The sequence below is a fragment of the Saimiri boliviensis genome, chromosome 6, assembly GCF_048565385.1.
Source record: "Saimiri boliviensis isolate mSaiBol1 chromosome 6, mSaiBol1.pri, whole genome shotgun sequence".
Taxonomy (NCBI): Eukaryota; Metazoa; Chordata; class Mammalia; order Primates; family Cebidae; genus Saimiri; species Saimiri boliviensis.
In genome coordinates this window covers 30,924,156-30,945,386 of record NC_133454.1, presented here as the reverse complement: position 1 = coordinate 30,945,386, position 21,231 = coordinate 30,924,156, and the positions used below count along the sequence as shown (strand labels likewise).

The 21,231-nt window shown below is 42.9% G+C and overlaps 1 protein-coding gene across 6 annotated transcripts in view; it reads right to left on the bottom strand.

Moving 5' to 3' along the window:
- The window catches only part of AMOTL1 (angiomotin like 1), a 170,431-nt gene that overhangs the window by 70,061 nt on the left and 79,139 nt on the right, over nt 1-21,231 (bottom strand). For 5 of the 6 annotated variants that reach the window (XM_039471276.2, XM_010332952.3, XM_010332953.3 and 2 more), the window contains 2 exons: nt 11,436-11,576; nt 6,313-7,237 (listed from right to left, as the gene is read on the bottom strand). In XM_039471276.2, coding sequence (XP_039327210.1) covers nt 6,313-7,237; nt 11,436-11,576 — 1,066 coding nt within the window. Of the gene's footprint in view, nt 1-6,312; nt 7,238-11,435; nt 11,577-11,753; nt 17,842-21,231 lie in introns of those variants that run through there. The other variant, XM_074400436.1, reaches the window with a different exon arrangement.

The window sequence follows — 21,231 nt, the reverse complement described above, 5'->3', positions numbered from 1 at the left end:
TGAAGAAAACCACAACCCTCCCCCTAGGAATAAAATCACCTCCAAATGAAAGCAAACCGAAAGACAGACGTCCACACCCAGAGCTGCCAACCCCATTAAGTCTGGTCTGTGACAGTCTTCCCAGATAGCTAAAGAAAAACAGGTATCCAGACAGCTTTCCTCCTAGAGTCTAGAATACTTGAGCAGAATTCTGGTCCTGTTGAAAATAAACAGAAAGTGGACAGAGCACAGGCTGGATGGACATGACCTGTGATATATTCTGTGAATCTGATTAGCAATTCACCAGATTTAGTGACCCCAAGTAAAAGCTTAAATCTGTGGCTCCATTGCAGTGTACAGCAGTCAAGTCTTTACACTCATGGGAGACGCAGTGTGCAGCAAAGAAATCCAGATTTGTACCCGTCTCCTGCACTTCCAAGATGCTGGCCGTGACCAAGTTACTTAACCTCCCTCTCTAAGCCTAAGTTTTCATTACATGTAAAAGTTGTGAAATTAATAGTACCCACCCTTTTGAGTGTAAAAATTAAGGAAGGTAAGTAACTCACACAAAGTGCCTGGCACACAGTAAGCATTTGGTGAAGGTTTCATCCTCCTGCTACCACTACACCACCACAACTGCTCCATTGTCACCACTAAGAGTGAAGAGGGAGTTCTAGAAAATGGAATATTAGAGCAAGCATTAGAGAAAACAGACTTTAGTTTATGCCGAATCCATTAAAATATATATATCTCAGGCCGGGCGCGGTGGCTCAAGCCTGTAATTCCCAGCACTTTGGGAGGCCGAGGCAGGTGGATCACGAGGTCAAGAGATCGAGACCATCCTGGTCAACACGGTGAAACCCCGTCTCTACTAAAAATACAAAAAAAAAATTTAGCTGGGCATGGTGGTGCATGCCTGTAATCCCAACTACTCTGGAGGCTGAGGCAGGAGAATTGCTTGAACCTAGGAGGCGGAGGTTGCAGTGAGCCGAGATTGTGCCATTGCACTCCAGCCTGGGTAACAAGAGTGTAACTCCATCTCAAAAAAACAAACAAACAAACAAAAAACAAATGAACAAACAAACAAACAAAAATATATATATACCTCATAAACAAGAAACATGAAAAGCCAATTTTTGAGATCAAATAAATTAAACAGCAAAACATACTCCCCTCCTCCCAAAATTAATCTAGCTAGCTAGGACAAGTTCAAATAGGAAGTTAAGACTATTTGTGGGGCCGGGTGCAGTGGTTCAAGCCTGTAATCCCAGCACTTTGGGAGGCCAACACGGGTGGATCACGAGGTCAAGAGATCGAGACCATCCTGGTCAACATGGTGAAACCCTGTCTCTACTAAAAATACAAAACATTAGCTGGGCATGGTGGCGCGTGCCTGTAATCCCAGCTACTCAGGAGGCTGAGGCAGGAGAATTGCCTGAACCCAAGAGGCGGAGGTTGCGGTGAGCCGAGATCACGCCATTGCACTCCAGCCTGGGTCTGGGTAACAAGAGCGAAACTCCGTCTCAAAAAAAAAAAAAAAAAAAAAAGACTATTTGTGGGCGAGGTACAGTGATTCACACCCGTAATCCTAACACTTTGGGAGACCAAGGTGAGTAGACTGCTTGAGCCCAGGAGGTTGAAGCCTTGCCAACATGGTGAAACCCCATCTCTACCAAAAAAATTACAAAAATTAGTTGGGCATGGTGACACATGCCTGTAGTCCCAGTTACCGGGGTGGCTAAGGTGGGAGGATCACTTGAGCCTGGAAGGCGGAGGTGGCAGTGAGCTGTGATCGTGCCACTGCACTCCAGCCTGAGCTACAGGCATCTCAAGACAAGAACCAAACACTATTTGCCTATTAAATTAGCAAAGATTTTGTAATTATAATGATATAATAACTAACATTTTTCAAAGTGAAGTAAAACAGGCATTGTAATATTTTTAAAAAGTTATCTGGCATCAGAAGCTATTAAATGTTCATTATAATTTACCCAAAAATTTCATTTCCAAACAATGATTCCTAGGGAAGTGAGAAAAAACATAGATAATTTGGTATGCATGATGATGTTTGTTCTATTGTGGAGAAAATGGTATAAATGGTATAATTTATGAAATATTATGCAGCAATAAAAATGCTGGTTTTGAAAAAATAAAGGATTGTGGAAAACAGCTTGTGATACAATGCTATCTTTAAAAGGCTGGGATACCAAACAATATAAGTTATGATTATAATGTGAAAAAATTAATTTGTACAGGAAAAATGTTAGCAGGTGCCTTGGGAAAGTAGAATATTGTAAATAATTTTTTAGCATCTCTAGTTCCCCAATTTTTTGAAATATGGATACATTTCTTTGGAAAACAAACAGGCATACTGACGAATGTACTCCAAACTACTTTGATAAAAATCAGATCATCCCTTGGTATCCATTCAAGCATTCATTTCCATTAACAGGGAAGATTGCATAAGCCACGTCACTACTTCTAGAAGTGGTCTGCTTCTACGAAGAGTCAGAATTAATATCCAAATGCTTGCCTTTGCTGGGCCGGGGGTGGCGGTCATAATTCTCCACAGTAACAATCTGTCTAATTTCCATCTTGTCCTCGTTCTTATCCATTTCCACTTTCAGGTTGAGGAAAAAGTGTAATGGAACAAGAGCAAACCAGAGCCTTGATCCCTAGCCAGCACACGTTCCTGCAGGCTCCTGCTGCCTTGGCGCTCCCGTGCCCCCCAGCCACAGTAGCTCGCCCACATGGGCCAAGGTGGCTCAAGTCAATGAGATCAAGGCCTTGGGTCTCTCCCAAGAGGGGAGGTTCCCACGAAAGAAGTCTAAAAGGTTTTACAAGCACCTACCAAACATCTCCATCTTTAGGGCATCAGAGTTGGTGAGAGAATTTGTAAGCTACAGTGAGTCAGGAGTGATCACAAAAAATTCAAATTCTTATTCTTCTCATAAGTTCTACCACTTGTCTCTTTGGAGTTTTCTGCTTCTAGGCAAAAAGCAGTGAAGTCTCAACAATGTAATGGATTGGACCAAACTACTGAATATTCATTACACACTGAGCCCATATCTGCAGCACCAGCCAGGGAGATGGACTCCGTGATGTCCATCAGAGGCATTTTCTTTTTTTTTTTTTTGAGACGGAGTTTCGCTCTTGTTACCCAGGCTGGAGTGCAATGGCACGATCTCGGCTCACCGCAACCTCCGCCTCTTGGGTTCAGGCAATTCTCCTGCCTCAGCCTCCTGAGTAGCTGGGATTACAGGCACGCGCCACCATGCCCAGCTAATGTTTTGTATTTTTAGTAGAGACGGGGTTTCACCATGTTGACCAGGATGGTCTCGATCTCTTGACCTTGTGATCCGCCCGCCTCGGCCTCCCAAAGTGCTGGGATTACAGGCTTGAGCCACCGCGCCCGGCATCATCAGAGGCATTTTCTTCTAGTCCAGGGGTCTATGTGGTTGTATGTATGTACACAACAGCCTGCAGCTTCCTAAACCATCATGATCAATGATAAACAGATAACTCTTGAAGCAAAAGGTTAATGTATCAGTGAAATGAAAGGGGCCCTCCTTGTCTTCTGGATCACAGGTAAGTTGAACATCACATACTGCTGAGTTTCAGGTCCAATCCTTGAAGTTCAGGCCACATTAAATGTGTCTGAAGCAGGACTGGTGTGGATGCAACATTGTTTACCCAGTCAGCCAAGGGCTGCACCGCTGGAGCCATGCTGGCTAGCCATGGCCCTGCTCACAAAGGGGCCTTGTGGTTCTGGGGCCCAGCCTCAATGGCCTGTCTGTTACGTCTCCTGAAACATTTGATGTGTCATATCAAGTTGGCTGCCAAGCCTGGAAGTCAGCTCAAATCCCTCACACATTTCTTCTTCTTTCTAACATCATAACTTTAAGACAAATGATCTCCAAAAAGTGTTTCCCTCCTCCCCGGACCATTTCTCCCACCTTACATCACACCTACTACCAAATGACAAAAGGCATAGTGATCCGCTGTATGCATTGCATGGTATGTATATTACTTTACAAAATAGTAAAGCAAAGAAGAGGAAGGGGATTTCCTTTCAGGATGGTTTCCCCGCTATCAAGCTCTAGAGGCTGAATTAAATTATCGGGAAAAAGGGTGAAATATAATAATCCAAACTCTGATTTGATGGTGGAATAACATCATGGCTCATTTTAAACAACTGTAGTAAATTACTGTGATGCAAATACCAGGCATCTGATCATTTATGACACAAGGAGCTATAAAGGGGGAAGAAGAGCCTCCTGGGCCCCACCTTAGATTCCTGGGAGGAGTTGGGTTATGCACACTTAGGGAGGATGTGTTCTTCTGCCTGGCGGAGGTCTCACAAATGGTTATGCTGCTTCAGAGCTGGCATTCTCAACCTAATGTGGGGAAATATGTAGTGTTGGGAGGTCAGTGGCAGATCAAGCCACTCTCCCTCTGGCAAGCTCTAACCTCTCCTTTTTCAGAAGAGGTACAGCCAAGGCATGTCCTGCACATAGCCACTGAGGTCGCTTGGGGAAACCCTTGCTTGATCAATTTAGAACAGGTGTCCCCAAACTACAGCCCGCGGGCCGCATGCGGCCCCCTGAGCCCATTTATCCGGCCCCCGCCGCACTTCAGGAAGGGGCACCTCTTTCATTGGTGGTCAGTGAGAGGAGCACAGTATGTGGCGGCCCTCCAACAGTCTGAGGGACAGTGAACTGGCCCCCTGTGTAAAAAGTTTTGGGACGCCTGATTTAGAAGCATTATCAATAAAACCCTTCTTGAGAATGACATATCCAATAACAGGCAGTGGCCATGTGTCTTCTTTGTTCATGTTCCCTGCTCCTCCTTCAAAGTCAGCAACATCTAAACATTTCTGTCTCCCAAAATGTGATCTTCAGACCCCCTTTTTCTCTCCTGAGACCTTGATTCGTAATTGCCTTATTTCCATCTTCCCTGTTCCAGAACTTCTGTATCTAACTAATCCCTATCAATTCTATTTCCCTATCTCTCTTAGCATATAATGCTCCTCTATTCTCACTGCCCAAGCTTCGGCCACCCTCACCAATTTCGATCTGGACTACTGAAAGCATCCCCGGAGCTCCTTGTGGCCTCGGTCTCCCTTTCTTCGAATTCATCCTGCACTGCCACCAAAACCAGCTGTTAGACATCCATATACCACCCCTACCTAAAAAACCGCTTTTCCTAATTGCTTATGGATAAATTCTAAACTCCTTGGTACGACACCCAGAGACCATCATCACCAACTTCCCTGTCCAAAGATGTCTCAACCAAATGGGTCCCAACTTCCCTGTCCAAACATATCTCCTGCCACTTCTTACCACACCCTGGCTCACCAGTGTTCCGCATAAAAATCCGCATGACCTCTTTGAAGTCCCAGCACTCCCTCTACACAGTACATACTGCCACTACAGCTCTTATTTATCCTTCAAGTTCCAATTCAAATGTTACCTCTTCTGGGAAACTCTCCCCAGCCCTTTCCAGTTGTGTGTTATACTATCTGTTATCCTAGCATCCTCTACCGATTTCTCTCCTAAAACAGCACATTGAACGGCAATGATCTGTTCAGATGCTGGTTTCCTCCAAGACAATGCTATACGGGTCCTGGAGGGCTGGGACCGCATCTCATCTCTGAACCTGGAACAGGACTGCAGAGTAGAGCATACATTCAGTAGGTGCTGCTGAATCCATCAAACAACTGGAAGAATACAAGTGAAGGCTGTAGGAAGAATTAGGGCAAGGGAATGAATAGATGTTGGCAGTCAGGATACTTGAATCTAGCCCCCAGCTGCCTCAGAGTTGTGTACTACGAAATTCGTTAATCTCTCTAGGATTTAGCTTCTCATCTGTTGAGTTAGGGGTGGGACTATATGATTTCTACAGTCCCTTTAACTCCTCCACTCTAGCATTCAGACTACATTTTCCTTTAAAATATGCAATGAGAAAAGACTATAAAACCCTCTGGTAGTAATATGTTCCAGGAGTTTGGACACTCTCCACAAAGCCATTGGAAAATTGCTACTTTGCCAGGCCACTAGGCAGAGTTCCCAAGGATGGCTAACAAGTGAGGTCCCTCCCCTAAACTCATAAATCCCCAACTGCCTGCTGCTATGTTTGGAGAAAATCCCCCAGTTTGCCCTCTACTCGATTTCACCCTATATATTCTGGCCACAAAGTGGTTTATTAAATATCATGCACAAGGAAAAGAAAAGCCTGAGGACAAAAACCTAATCTGCCCTGAAAATAATAAATGCTAATAACATGACTGCTGAATCTTGAAAAGCCGAGCGCAACTCTACACTTGATAATCACCTTGTTACCCCATACTCAGGGGGTGGCTGGTACCGCAGGACGGCCACGTCTGTTCTCACAGGCTGAGGAGGAGGGTAGGGCTTGACCATCTCATGGAGCATCCCAGGGTGCTGGTCACCATAGAAAAGCCCGTGCTCCTGGGTCTTGCTGACCGGAGACATCATTTGCTTGGTCTTGAAGGGGTACTCAGGTGGAGGACCTCGAGGGTCAAGCACTTTACCTGCAGGCTGGGCAGGGGAAGGCCCCCCTCCTGCTTTGAAGCCCTTTCCATTCCCCGAGCCGGGAAGGTGTTGCTTGGCCCCATTCCTCTCCAGGGATAGCTGCATGATTCTCTCGCTGAGTGAGCGGACGTGGCCCTGCTTCAGTTCCTTCAGCGCCTCGTCCTTATGCGCCTGTCCACTGTTGGCACGGTTCACAGTGGGCCTCCCCTCAGTTCGGGACTTCTGACTGGTGCCCCCTGCCATGTAGTAACCATGGCCCACCGCCCCCTGCTGCTGTTGCTGCTGCTGCTGCTGCCCCCTGAAGAACTGCGACTGCGCTTTGGCCTCCTCGTAAGTGGGCAGTTCCTCGTTGTTCTGCTGAGGCTGCGTGGACCGCACCTGTTTCTCCATCACCGTATTGTCCACCTGGTGTTCTTGACCCTGCGGTTCTTGGCGTGCCGACTGGTAGACCATTTGTGGGTCTTCTTGGGTGAGGTTTTCCGTGGAAGAAAAGTTGTTTGTAGGGTGGGCTGGTCCTGCACTCCCTGTGGCCTGGTGCTGAATGGCCAGCAAGTTCATGTTCTCAGTCGGGGTGCCATACCGCAGTTGTTCCTGGATCAGCCGCTGCAATACTGTTCCAGCTGCTGCATCCTCGGAACCTCTCATTTCCACCTCTGAGATCCTCAGGAAGTTTGGGGAGTGGAAGTTACAAAGAGGATCTTCAACTAAAAGATAAACATAGGAAAAAAGATATCAGGCTGTTCCACAGGAGATATGTCTGTGACTATGTGGTACATGATTAACATTCTAACTACAGCAGCATTTAAAGATAAGATTTCAAATACATCATCACCTCTGTTTACCTGGCAATGTCTCACGGAATTTTTTCTCCTATTCAAAGTGAGTCTGCTATTCCCCACTCCCTCTCCTTTGCTTTCTCCTAAACACTGTTCCATCCTTCAATTCCTCCCTTTCCTCTAATCTCCCCACTGACCCTTTCTCTTCATCACATAAACATATCCAAGTCTTTCCCATCTTAAAAAAGGAATACAAGAGAAAACCAAAATCAAACTAGAAGAAACCACCTTTCCTTGGCCCTCTGATATTACCTCTAACTACTACCCTGTATCTCTCTTTTCCTTCTCTTCTAGTTGCGTTCAGTGAGTGCCCTACACTTGCTGTCTCTACTTCCCAAATGCTCCATCCACTACCCTCCCCACTGCTCTGATCAGTAACCAAATCCAATGAGACTTTTCCAGTTATCCTGTTACGCACCTAACCTTTCTGAAACATTTGACATGGTTGGTCACCCTCTTCCTGCAATGCTCTCCTAATCCGGCCTCCAGGTCATCCCTCCTCTTGGTCCCGGCTCCTGCCTCTCTCTACGCATAATCTCGGGCTCCCTTCTCTTCACCTGTCCCTTAAATTCTGCTGTTTCCCACAGCTCTGTCCTGAGCGCTCTTCCACCCTTACATGTCTCCCAGTGACACCACGCCTACCACTCGTCATCAGCTACTGACTCATGACCCATAGATCTACAACTGCCAGACAATGGCCCTGAGCACTTCTAACTCAACATGTCTTCCTCATCCTGAATGGTTACCCACCCATCCCAACCCCTGTATTCCCTGCATCATCTACTTTCTGTCAAGCCAGAAAACTGAAAGTTTTCCAAAATTCCTTCCTCTCTCTTACCCCCAACACCCAGACAGCCACTACCTGTCAATTTGACCTTTTCAACATCTCTGCCAACCCTCTTCCCGTTCCTGTGCCAATCTCCAAGTTCACCATTAATAACTTTAATAGAACCATAAGAACTACTTTAAACATGTATATGATGTGCCAGGTATTGTACTAAATTCTCTCCATGTGTTATTTCATTCATTCCACATATAACACTAAGAGGTAGATATTAATTCCCTTAACTTACAAATGAGGAGAGAGGTTCACAGAGGTAAACTGCCGAGGCAACCAGGCAGGAAGAGGCAGACTGGGATATGACACCAAGTTTGTGTTCATTCCATATTACAAGCCCTTGGCATCACATGCCCAGGTCATTCCAACAGTCTCCTTATCTATTTCCCTGACACTCATCTTATTCCCACTTCTAAACCCACCCCTCTGACCCCAGTCTATCTGGCACATTACTTGAAAGATTGTTCCAATATATAAATCTAATTATGTCACTCTTCTGTACCAAAATTCCTGGATAATCAATTACGGGATAAAACTGGCATTCTATCACATGGTATAGCAGATACCACCTACCTAAATATTTCATGCTGCTCCCACCTCCCACTGGCAACCCTGTGGAATTTAAGCTCCATAAATACCCATGTACATATAGTTTCTAAGGCATGCTGGCTCTCTCCAGCCTCTGGACCTTTGTTTGCCTTTTTCTCTCTGCCTAGAAAGACGCATCTCACCATATCTCTTGGGAAAATTCTTAGATAAGTGATAGCTCCAAAGCTACCTTCTGAGTAAAACCTTTCCTGCTGCAGCCCTGCAGGCTTGAGCCTCTTTCTCCGATGTCCCCACTCCATTTATATGTATCTCCATTGCAGCAATTCTCACAGTAGATGGCAATTATTTATTTATACAAGACTCTAAACTCCTTAAAGGCAAAAACAGTGTCGTCTCATCTGGGTCTCCCTAGAACAAAGCCAAATGCCTGGATGTAATAGGGCCTCAGATATTTAACCAATAAAAGAATACCTACATGAGCTCCATGAAATATAATATTTAGCCCATTTGACAACAGGACTATTAAGTAGTGCATTAAGAATATTATTATAGCTTTATGAAAGTAAAAATTCTACTATTAACTGCTGGCATGACCTTAAACAAACTGTTTTCCTCCCCTGAGCCTCAGTATCTTCCTCTGTAAACCGAGAGCTGGACTAGATCATCTCTAGGCAGCCTTCACTCCTACAAATGCATGTAATGATGGCTCTGTGTTTTAATATATACATACAAAACATTACTTTCCCAAAACAATCTTTCTTCTCCAAATTCATCTTTTTTTTCCTGTCAATGACTTTCTCAAACGTAAGTCATCCAGATAGAAATGTCATATTCACTTTTGACCTTTTTATTCTTTGCTCTCCACATTTAATCAACTGTCAAGCTAGATTTTCTCAGTCCACAATGAAATGAGAAAAAAAAATGAAAGTGGTATTATGATATGCTTATATACAAGATATATAAATACACATATTTTAATACATCTATATGTGTATGTAAATATATTATGCATTAGAAGGTTTAAAACTGTCCTTTTTGGGGCAAGAACTGTCAAGGATCACATCTCTCTTACTTTTTGGTATTAAAATATGAAAAAAAGTGACAGCAGATGACATTGTTACTGTCCTTGCAATAGCAAAATACTGTAATTCCGTGTTGGCCCCCTAATTTTCATTAAGAAACTTCACATTTATGACAGTTAAAAATCACAACCCAGCCCTAGTTTCTACACCAACAAGCTCCCCCATCCAGTCCATTCTTCCGTGCCCTCAGCCACTCTCCAGGTTCCAACTCTCCTTATCAGCAATTTAGACATCCTCAACAGCCTCTCAATATCTCTTGCCCCTGGCTCCTTCTCCTTTGAATCCATATTATATTATGACCTGTCTTCCTCTACCAGATAGAGCAGAGAGCACCATCTATTATAATCATGTGTTGCCTCCCCAGTGCCTTGAACCCTGCTCTGATACACAGAAGGCATTTGGGACATGATTATTGAGGAAACAAAGGGAGTTTACAGCCTGATTTCTGAAGCTCAACTTTGATCATAAGGCTCTCCCTGTCACCCTTATCCCCAGACTCTCACCTTTGTGGCTTCTCTGAACCTCTCACCTCCGAAAAATGGGGACACTTTCATATCTGCCTCATAGGATTACACTTGAAATAAACTGAAACTTATCGCTTACCTTCAGAGAATTAATACTGTAACTGAGGTAGAAACCCAAGTTTCAATAGTAAAAAATTTTAAACAATAAAAACAAACTATTAAACTCCACACAAGGTGAACTGCCAAATATTTGTAATAAGCCATTAACTACCCAAGGAAAGACAGATCAATGTGGGTTGAAGTGGTCTGCTCTTTCACTCTACCATATTTACTAAAAATGTGTTACAGTTCAGGCACTGGGACATGTGCTGGGGTTACAAGAGTAAAGAGGGCATAGTCCTACCCCCAGAGTAATTGATCTGAAAGGCTTAATGGAACAAGCACATTCAAATAAGAATAAAATTTTAAAATAAAATGAATAAAAATTCAAATCAAAATATATTTCCAAAGGAAAATGATGTATTTAGATGAATAATAATACGGGAATAGATCTCAAAAAGCATGAAAACTATTGAATTCCCCTTTCACCGAAGTAAGAGAGAAGCGAGTTATAAGCACGTTTAGCAAGAACCATGACATCCTTCCCTAAAGTGGTTAAAGACTTCCTCACAGTTTAACCAAAAAGCCCTCAAAAATTGATAGGAAGTTTTTACAAAGGAAAAGCTCCTTCCTTGCTATAGTTTTGAATTACTTATTTTAACTTCTAAATTATTTGCAAAAAGAGATAAAAATGAAAGCAGAGAAGGAAAAAAGAAATGAGATTATGAGAAAGGGTAGGAAAAAGTATTTAGGAATCAGAGAAAAACTGGAAATAAGTAGTATAATTCTGAGGTTCCTACATATTTAGGTATGATGCTCTCAGAGGAAGTCACATATCGAAGTAAAACAGTCTATTAACACCATACCAAAACATGATTAAAAATAAGGCATCTACCAACAGATAATCAATAATCCAATATGATGATTGTTAAAACAAGATTAGAGAATAAACATCTGAATTATGCAAAAGAGATAAAGATGAGAAATGTAAGATCATTTTGCTTTTCCAACACAGTGCCAGTAAAAGGACTTACCAACTTTTTCCTTGATGCTATTGGTTGCCTCCACCGTCAAAGCAGATATTTCATGCCTCCCAGAATAGAGCTGAAAGTCTGGGGAAAAGTAGTTGGAGTCTTCTAGAACCTGGACAGGGGTATAACAAGCAGGAGGGGGACCTGGGGGAAAGAAAGTGAAGTATGAGTGCCAATCAAGTTCTCCGTCCTTGTGCGTGACTCACGAGAACCCACCAGGCATTCTCCCACAGCATTTCGACTTGCAGAGGGAGCTATGTTTTTTTGATTCAGAAAATTCCAAAGTTACTATTCAGAATTATCACAAGTCCAGCCACCTACCAAAATGACCCATGAGGTCAATGTAACAGTCCTCAAGACACGCTGAGCAAAGGCACAAATGCTCTAATGCTCTCACACAACCCGGTTCTGAAGGCGGCAGAAGCACCAGCAAGAGTCAAGTCTTTGTGACTGAATGCGTCACAAAGTTCTGAATGGTCAAGGTTGGGGACAGAAAGAAGGGAAGCGGGGAGGCCAGTGAAGGAAAGCTAAAATGGGAAGAGCAGCTGTCTCTCAAAATATATAAAAGATACAGAGAGGAGTGGTCATTCTGCCACACCATGTGTTAGCAAGAGAACGTGCTCTCTGCCCCACTCAAAGGCTTCGGGAGTCTCATGTTACAGCATGGAGCTGGGACTACTGGGTCTGGTCTTCTGCCAAGCACCAGCCTTTCAGCTCCAGCCCTTTATCTGCTTCATACACAAACTGGAGTGTGCTTCCTGTTCCAATTAAACATGACAGTGTGTTCGGTCCTTCAGTCACTGAACATGAGATAGTACTACAGTGACACTGATACTGCACACAAAACAACCGTGGGAACATTCAGCAGGGCAAGCCCAGGCTGTTTTCTCTCTCTGCACTGATTCCTCTGCGTGGGCACCAAGTTTAAGGCTCTTTTCAGCAAAAGTAACTTGTTTTACTCTGGGGAAAGAATCATAGTACTCTTAAAAAAAATCAACATCTTTGCCCAAAAGATAATTCCCTTAAAAGAAAAATTCTGTTTTTCAGCAATGGCTTCAAACCCATAATTTGAAATTTCTCACTAGGTTTGTTATCTACCCATCTTCCACAAGGCCAAAGCTAGTAGCAAGTGACTAATTATTGATACCAAAAGGCTGTAAGATGGGAATGGCTTTATCTTCTTCCTGAGTTTCTTTACTTCAACATGTGAAACAGTATTTGCATGTGTGCTCACATGTATTATAGGCACATTTGGACTAGAAAGAAAAAGAATTCTGATAAGAATATTAACCTTACAAATGTAAAATAAATAATGTAGTTGTAACACCCAGTCTTAAAGATGAACATAAACCGAGTACAAATGACCCTATCTGAAGATCATTCTAAACCTACAGTTCCAGGGCATAACAGGGTCAGTCCACCTTCTCCTCTTGGCCAACTTGCAAAGACTAAACCGAAAAGAAACCCAGCCCCTTTCTGGGCATTATGTATAAATCTAGAAGTCTAGGGCTAAAATTAGGAAACAAGGACACAAAGGCAAGTCCTGATCTGGCTTCCTTTCAGGCAGGTGGAAAATGAAAAAGGTACAAGGTACAATTCTGGCTGCACATTAAAATCACTTGAGAAACTTTTTAAATCTCTGCACCCAGGCTTCCCAGACCTACTCAATCAGAATCTCTGAAGACAGAGCCCAGACACCTGTATTTTATAAAGTTCTTCCAATGAATCCAATGTGCAGCAAAACTTGGGAAGCTCTAAGCAAGAGGGAGAACAACAATAAAAAACCAAACCACAAAACACCTTTCTGCACCTTCATCCCATCCCCCCTACCAAATCAGAGTAAGAGAGAAGTTGAGAGCCCATATGCTTCAGTCAAAGAAAGTATGGTATTTTCTTAAAATAGACACTGAGTCACAAATGCTATGCGCCAGCATATTACAACTTTGGGTGATGCTATCTAGTCACATGACCATGACTAAGAATGTTAAAGACACAGTAAACTGGTAATAAAACTGAGATCCAATTAAAATACATATGTGTGTATACATATATATATATGAAGATGCAATTAAGAAAAAGTGTAGGGGTGTGTGTGTGTGTGTGTGTGCTTTCAATGTGGAGCTCAGTATGGACCCCAGCACTAAGCCATTCAGAGTCCATACAATGTTGGTATGAATTACTTTTTCACACCTTTATCTCATGACCAGCTAACTGAGAGGGGGTTCCAACAACTCCAGACCACAGAATACTACTAAGAGAGCAGTCCTTGAAGCAAGGCCAGAGCACAGAGGACACCAAAGATATGCCTTCACACTTCAGTATTGTTCCCTCAATGTTATGAAGGAACTAAAGCATTTCACATACACCCCAACACACATTCACACTGCATTCACACTGAAGGACAGGATGCCTAACTGTTAAGACATGCCAAAGATCACTTAGGACTTTGTCTTAACTCACACCCAGGTTCCCACACATTCTCTGAGTTACACTCCCCCTGCTGCCAACTGCTCCTCAGTGCTGAAGGTTGGAGAGCCGAGCAGATGACAACAGACCCGGCAGACGAACATGCCCAGGTACCAAACACTTCACTGAAGCCAAGAGACAATCAGCGAAGCTAGCCCATCACTGACACAGCCTGAAGGAGTCACTTTAACTGCTAGTTTTCTAACTTGAAAGACAAGGAAAAGTGACTATAATGTATGTTACAGACTCCACCTCAGATTTCAGGGCCACAGAGCAAAAATCTGACAGAACTCACAGTTCCATCCTACATGTACCTAAACATTCCTTGCCTATTTTAGTTCACTGTCTTTACTGGGAATTCTTGCAGCATAAATTGAGTCTACTTTGTTTTTTTTCTTTTTTAAATTATACTTTAAGTTCTGGGGTACATATGCAGAATGTGCAGGTTTGTTACACATGCCATGGTGGTTTGCTGTACCCATCAACCTGTCATCTACATTAGGTATTTCTCCTAATGCTTTCCCTCCCCAGCCCCCAATCTCCCAACAGGCTCTGGTGTGTGATGTTCTCCTCACTGTGTCCATATTTTCTCATTGTTCAACTCCCACTTATGAGTGAGAACATGCGGTGTTTGGTTTTGTGTTCCTGTGTTAGTCTGCTGACGATGATGGTTTCCAGCTTCCTCCACGTCGTTGCAAATGACATGAAATCACCCTTTTTAATGATTGTATATTATTCCATGGTATAAATGTGCCACATTTTACTTTCTTAGGCAAAATGCAGGACACATGGTCTAAGCAACAAGGTCAAGGATATCTGAAATGAGGAATTGGAAAGAAATCTATGGCATGAGAGGAATTGCTGTTTTCTATGTCAAAAGTTCATAACCAGGAGTGAGAGCTGTGAGAAACCACAGAAGCCTCCCAGATATCACTACACCCAGAAAGCCCCTGTAGAGCCTGGCTCAGTCCCAAGGGCTGAGCAACAGTGCCAGTTTTTAGGGGAGCCCACAGCCTGCCAAGGACCCCTCTATACCTATAGTGTAGGTGCCTGTAGGGGCTTCATAAATACTATTCCCATATAAGCCCTTCTGGACTTTGTAGGCATCTTTTAGGAACCTTGTCTAAGAATCACCACTGATACAGCTTTAGTCTGCATAGGGAAAGTGGCAAAAGCAATAGAAAATAAGCTAAGGTCTGAGTAAAGGACTCAGCTCTCTGGGGTCTCCCACTGGGGAGGAGCAAGTGCAGCTCCTAGGGCCATTACCCTGAAGGAAACCTAGAGATCTGTCTTTGCTGCACTCAACAAAGGGTGAAATTCTAACACTTTAGTTTAAGGGTGCAACATTTCTGCCTTATATTGCCTAGCACCCATTTTACCAAGAATGATTCCTTTTTCTCAACAAAATCTGCATGTCATTTGTCAACATGAAAACTCCTTTGCTTCTCTCTCTCTCTAAGCATGACTGCTTTTTGGCTTGCTTTTCTGAAGCACTGAAAACTTCCTTCCCATATGGTTTTATGCATTACTTTCTTTGTAACTGTCCAGAGGCCTTTAGGTAATGTGACTCTGAACAAGACTGTTTTCCCTACTCAAGAGAAGCAATAACAAGTACTTCATTGTTAAAGGAAAAAAATGAATTAAAGTAAATGAAGTGAGTTGTCTGGGGGAGGCAAGAAGAGCAACAAAAACCGTGGCGAGCCACTCCTCTGCTTCACCTGCCAGTGGAACTATTAATTCCCGAGGGTAAGTTCCTGAATCTGTCCACCCGCCAACAATACAACAGGCTGAAAGTCTCCATGAAGTTTAAACCCTGGGGGACATGAAACTGTCACTCCACTATCATACAATACACACAACTGGGAAATCACTTGTCCTTAAATTCCACTTCTGGCATCCCAGTCCCTTATACATAATGATTTCGGCTATAACTTCAGGGTGGAATTTTGTGTGGTTTTCAAGACTGTCTATAAACAGGGCCCCCCTCTAGCTGTGCATAGTCTTGCTGGTCCCCTCAGCATCCCAGCATCCTGTGAACATGTCATCCTCATTCTCCAAGTGCCATCTTCTGGCTTCACATGCACCCCTAACTACTTTAAAGTTCATCTCAGTAAATGCACCTCTTCAGTTTACCTCCTCTAGAATGCCCGTCAACAACCCTCCACCCCCGAACTGGTCTCCCTTCCCTCAACTATCACCACAGTTATGATTTGAGGCACACAAAACTTGGTACTTGTCACCTGCCTAGTACTTTGCAGTAGTCATTTAATAGGCTGGTGTTATGGCCCTGGTAAAGTCATTAGCCCTTTGAAGACAGACAGTGTGCTGTGTACTTGCTAACTTTTGCAAGCATGTAGCATGTAAGACACATATTTCTTACTATTTGCTGACTGACGGCAAGAACATGGCTTTATTCTCTGGAATGGTGTCAGTATCAAGTAGGAGTTTAAAGAAAAGTCAAAGATTCCTCCAAAGCTAGTCTCTGAGAGTTGCAGATAATTCTTGTACCTTTCAGTTCCTTACTCTCCCCTAGGCAGCAAATACTAGTGCTTTGAACTTGACAGGCCAGACACCCATTCCTCAAAGAAACCACTAACTGCAAAACCACTCCCAGGTGTTGTCACCAACATGCAAAGCTTTCTGCCAGCTACATGTAATCCAAAACCTCCTAATGATTTAAAAACAATTTCACTGTCTAGATTACAATAACCTCCTGTAACTTTATAACAGAGACTAACCACAGCAACAAACAATTCTGTGGTTTCTACCTTACCTTTCAAAGAACTAAGGAATTTGCTGAGTGTGCCAGCAGCCTCAAAGTTAAATGTAAGCCGTGAAGCCTTCTGATTCTGGCAGAACTCGAGGTTTTTCTAGGCAGTTGAATACTCTGCTCAGGGAGAAGGATACCCTGGAAACAATGTTTTAAAAAGGGCTGGAGAACCTATGTCCAGTACCTGAAAAATAAGGGCCAGCTTGTTTAGGAGTACTCATGTGAAATCAAGCCAGCTCATCTGGATTAGCTGATTCACAATCCTAAAGGCAGCACTGACAGGTGGCAGTGCCTCCTCCAAATACCTGCATGTAACACGTTTTTAAAAAGGTAACAGTGCAGGGTGCAGTGGCTCAAGCCTGTAATCCCAGCACTTTGGGAGGCTGAGGCAGGCAGATTACTTGAGGTCAGGAGCTTGAGACCAGCCTGGCCAACATGATGAAACCCTGTCTTTACTAAAAATCAAAAATTAGCTAGGTGTGATGGCAGGCACCTATAATCCCAACTACTTGGGAGGCTGAGGCAGGAGAATCACTTGAACCCAAGAGACGGAGGTTGTGGTGAGCCACGATTGCACCACCGCACTCCAGCCTGGGTGACAGAGCGAGACTCCAACTCAAAAAATAAAAAATACAAAATAAATAAAAAGAAAACAGTAAGTTCCACCACTAAACCAAAAGCTAGTCAAAAGCACTCCCTGGAAAGTGCTTTCTCATTCTTTTACCCCAAACAACCATTACCTGAAACCCAAGGTTTGGAGTGGGCTATTGAGGGGTGGGGTTAACAAGATTCCCAAACCCTACATGGCAGGTCTTTTGAACCGGCATCAAGCTTGAATTGTCAACCCTGGACCAATCCATGTGTTCCAGAAAACAAGTGAAATCAAGACCCCAACACCTATTTAACTCACTCAAAATGGAATGTGTGTTGAGTAAACTTGCCTGAAATTTAACTTTGTAATGCTTACTTAAAAATATCTTTGAGGGCCGGGCACGGTGGCTCAAGCCTGTAATCTCAGCACTTTGGGAGGCCGAGGCGGGTGGATCACGAGGTCAAGAGATCGAGACCATCCTGGTCAACATGGTGAAACCCCGTCTCTACTAAAATACAAAAAATCAGCTGGGCATGGTGGCGCGTGCCTGTAATCCCAGCTACTCAGGAGGCTGAGGCAGGAGAATTGCCTGAACCCAGGAGGCGGAGGTTGCAGTGAGCCGAGATCGCGCCATTGCACTCCACCCTGGGTAACAAGAGTGAAACTCCGTCTCAAAAAAAAAAAAAAAATCTTTGAAATATGACCAATATAATCTGAAATGCAGAATACATGCTTAACCTTTACAGTAACAATTGAGCTCAAGAGAACACTGTGATTGCAGCTATACGTACCAAGAAATGACTAAGACTGTCCTTGGCCTTAGGATTTTACGATTTGGTTCCAGAGACCAATGTGCACACAACTACCTATTTTCATTACAAAGTAAGTGCTCTATTAAAGGAACATACTGCTTTGGAGGTCCATGAGTAATCATTACTACCTGTTGACTGACAGAAGGGACACAGAGCTTCAACGACGAGAAGAAAGAGACATGTGGGCTGAAACTGAACCAGAGGAAAAATGAGGAGGATGTTAATCCCCTGTGGGGTGTGGAGAAGGTAGTAGTGAGGGAAGATTGGCCCAACATGAGAAAAGCAAAAGCACAGGACTGGGTTATAAAACCGTAGTCTCTTTAAGGAATAGAGTTCAGTGTAGCTTGGCATTGGATAAGGAGAATGATGAAACTATACCTGCAGACCCAGAATCCAGTATTTACTGGTGGGAGGAGGGGGATAAAAGCATTAGTACATTATTTTCCTAACACATTAAAGCTGGAAAATAAATTAGAGAATTTGTAGTTCAACTTCCAACTATTATCTCCCATATTCCCTTCCTGATAGTCACCTAAGTAAATGCTTTTGATGTTAGGGAACACTGAACTCACTGTCTAAGTCTAGGGGCATGTTCTATCTACCTTCCATTACAGAAGCCAAAGGGTCCCCTCCCTGTCCAGCAGTTAGAAAGACACAGGCTCAGTCAACTGGATGTGTACTGAATCTTGAGGAAATGATGCAATGATGAAAAAGTGTTGATAAACTACCTGCGATAGCACCATCTCCTGGAGACCAGGAGCAGTAGCAGTCTCTATGGTGACCTCATCCTAACAAGACAAGTAGCTTATCTCTGGCTGGGTTCCCAGTGTCTATTTGCCTAGATTCCTGCCCATTTTCTGAGCCTTTCAATTAATTTGTGAGCTGCCCAACATATTTCCAATAAATTTCTCTTTTGCTTAAGTTAGCCGATGTCATTTTGTGCTTCTTACAATCAAGAATCTCTGATAGACTTATTTTTTTAAGTAATTATTCTGATTCTCATTCTAGTGCAGCATTTTGTCTGTATCTTAAGTACTAAATGACTTAGCAGTATCTGCCTGGAATTACAGTAACTCATATACATTGCCCTAGCTATCCTTGGCACCAACCTTGTGCAAATACCTGTGAAAAATACATGCAGTTCCCCCATGGTTTCTTCATCTTGAGGGACTTTCTATCCTTATAAATCTATGAAACTTCTACTTTGGCACATACTAAATGCTAAAATATATACTAACTATGAGAAAGTCTTTTGAAGCTCTATTCTAGCGCCACTTCCTCCAGGGAGTCCTCTTTCCCTCCTTCCCCCAATATCTTTATGCCACTCAGTGCTCCCCAAGCATTCTATGCATACTCTTGCCATAATGTATTAAAATGCCTATGTATTTCATTTCTTTCCCACTTCTCCCGCTTTAACTCATAAGTTTATAACAAGAGAGACCGTGTCTTATTCACCTTTGTAACTCCAGTTATTCGCAAAAATAAGATCACAGCAAATATTCAACGCATATTTATTTTACCAATAAATTGTCTGCTTATGTTCCTCATACCTAAGAGTTTCTGACACATCATGGGGACTCAACAAATACCTTATCTTAATACATATATTAAGATATAGTTTAAAATAACTAGTTATAAGCATGTTCTTATTACAGAACTTAGCTCAAAGGTAAGTTTGCCTTTTCTAAGGCTTCTCAAACCACTCAGGAAACCAAGGTTAAAGCTATTGGGGAAAAAAGAGAAAACCATCTAGTTCCAAAACAGGTTAATTACAAGCATGCTATGATCCAATACCAGAAAGGCTTTATACACAAGGTTAGAAGCAACAATCACACAGGGATTCTGTAGCTTGGGCGCAAACTCACATTGGAGAGACAGGTGTGCTCCCCTCCTCCTCAATGCCCGCAGGCAGGTCCTGAGCCCATGGGACTGTACCCTAAATGAGGCCTTTGCTTGGGCTTTCTTCACAGGTCTGGGCACCTAGGCAGAGGCAGGAGTCCTCCCGACACATTTGCCATAAATAAAAAAAGGAATATTCCCAGTACCACCTCTCACACAGTTAAACAGTGAGAATGTAGTGCCAGTATCCATAATAAAAAGGTTTTCTCTATGAAACTATTTTTTAAAATTTAGCCTTTAACATAAAATCCAAAGGTCCTTAAATATCTTGACTCAAATTGTATACAGTAACATTATAATATATACTTTATGTTGATATATTTGTTGCTTAACTTATCTAAAACAAAAAGGCTAAAAGTACCTGAACTCCAGAGATTCTTTTCCTCAGATAAGTTTTAATAAACCCTATATTTAATTAAATTACTGACATTTAAGTATCTTTCATCATAACCTGTTTGTGTAACTATCTAGAAGTAAGTGTCTCAGGATCACAGTAGTATTCTTTTGGGTGGCTCTGAAATACGCTGTGGTCCCACCGAGAGTGAAAAAGTATTACCAGGGTGTAATACTTACTGCAGATAGTAAACGAAAAATATTTTCTCACTCAAAAATGTTAAGAGGCCTTAATATTTTCTGAACAAATGAAAACAAACAGAATAGAAAGCTTTAAAACAACCCCCAGACATGAAATGACAATATGTCTGCATAATTATGCTCTGCAAAGCTCCCACTCTCACCCCCACTAAGAGAAAGGAGCAGTTCAGATACTTCCTGTCTGCCACGGATTCCTCCAGCTTTCTGAATCCTTTTAGTGTGTACTGTTGCAGATAAGTGACACTGGGATGTCTGTCACACAGCAGCAGCCCACAGGGACTGGGACTCTGAAGAGGCAAGCACATTGCTTCTAATGACACTCACCCAGCTCCTAAATCAATATGGGCTCATGAATGAATTACATAATTGAAAGCAACCAGTATCTCCAAGAAACTAAACATCCCTTGAGTAACAAAGAGCATAACCAATAATAGCAAGAGCTGCCATTTATTCAGAGCCTATTAGTGCCAGGATGTTATAAAAATCATATTATTTGATTACCAACACTCACTCTCATTTTGTTGATAGTGATACTGAGCTCACAGAGGTTACATAATGCCCAGAGTTAAAAACTAGCCAGCAACACAGCCCCTCCAACAGAAAAGCTCTTTTGACTACACCATCCTACAATCCAAAGACCCCTCAATAATGCAAACTAATTCTAGG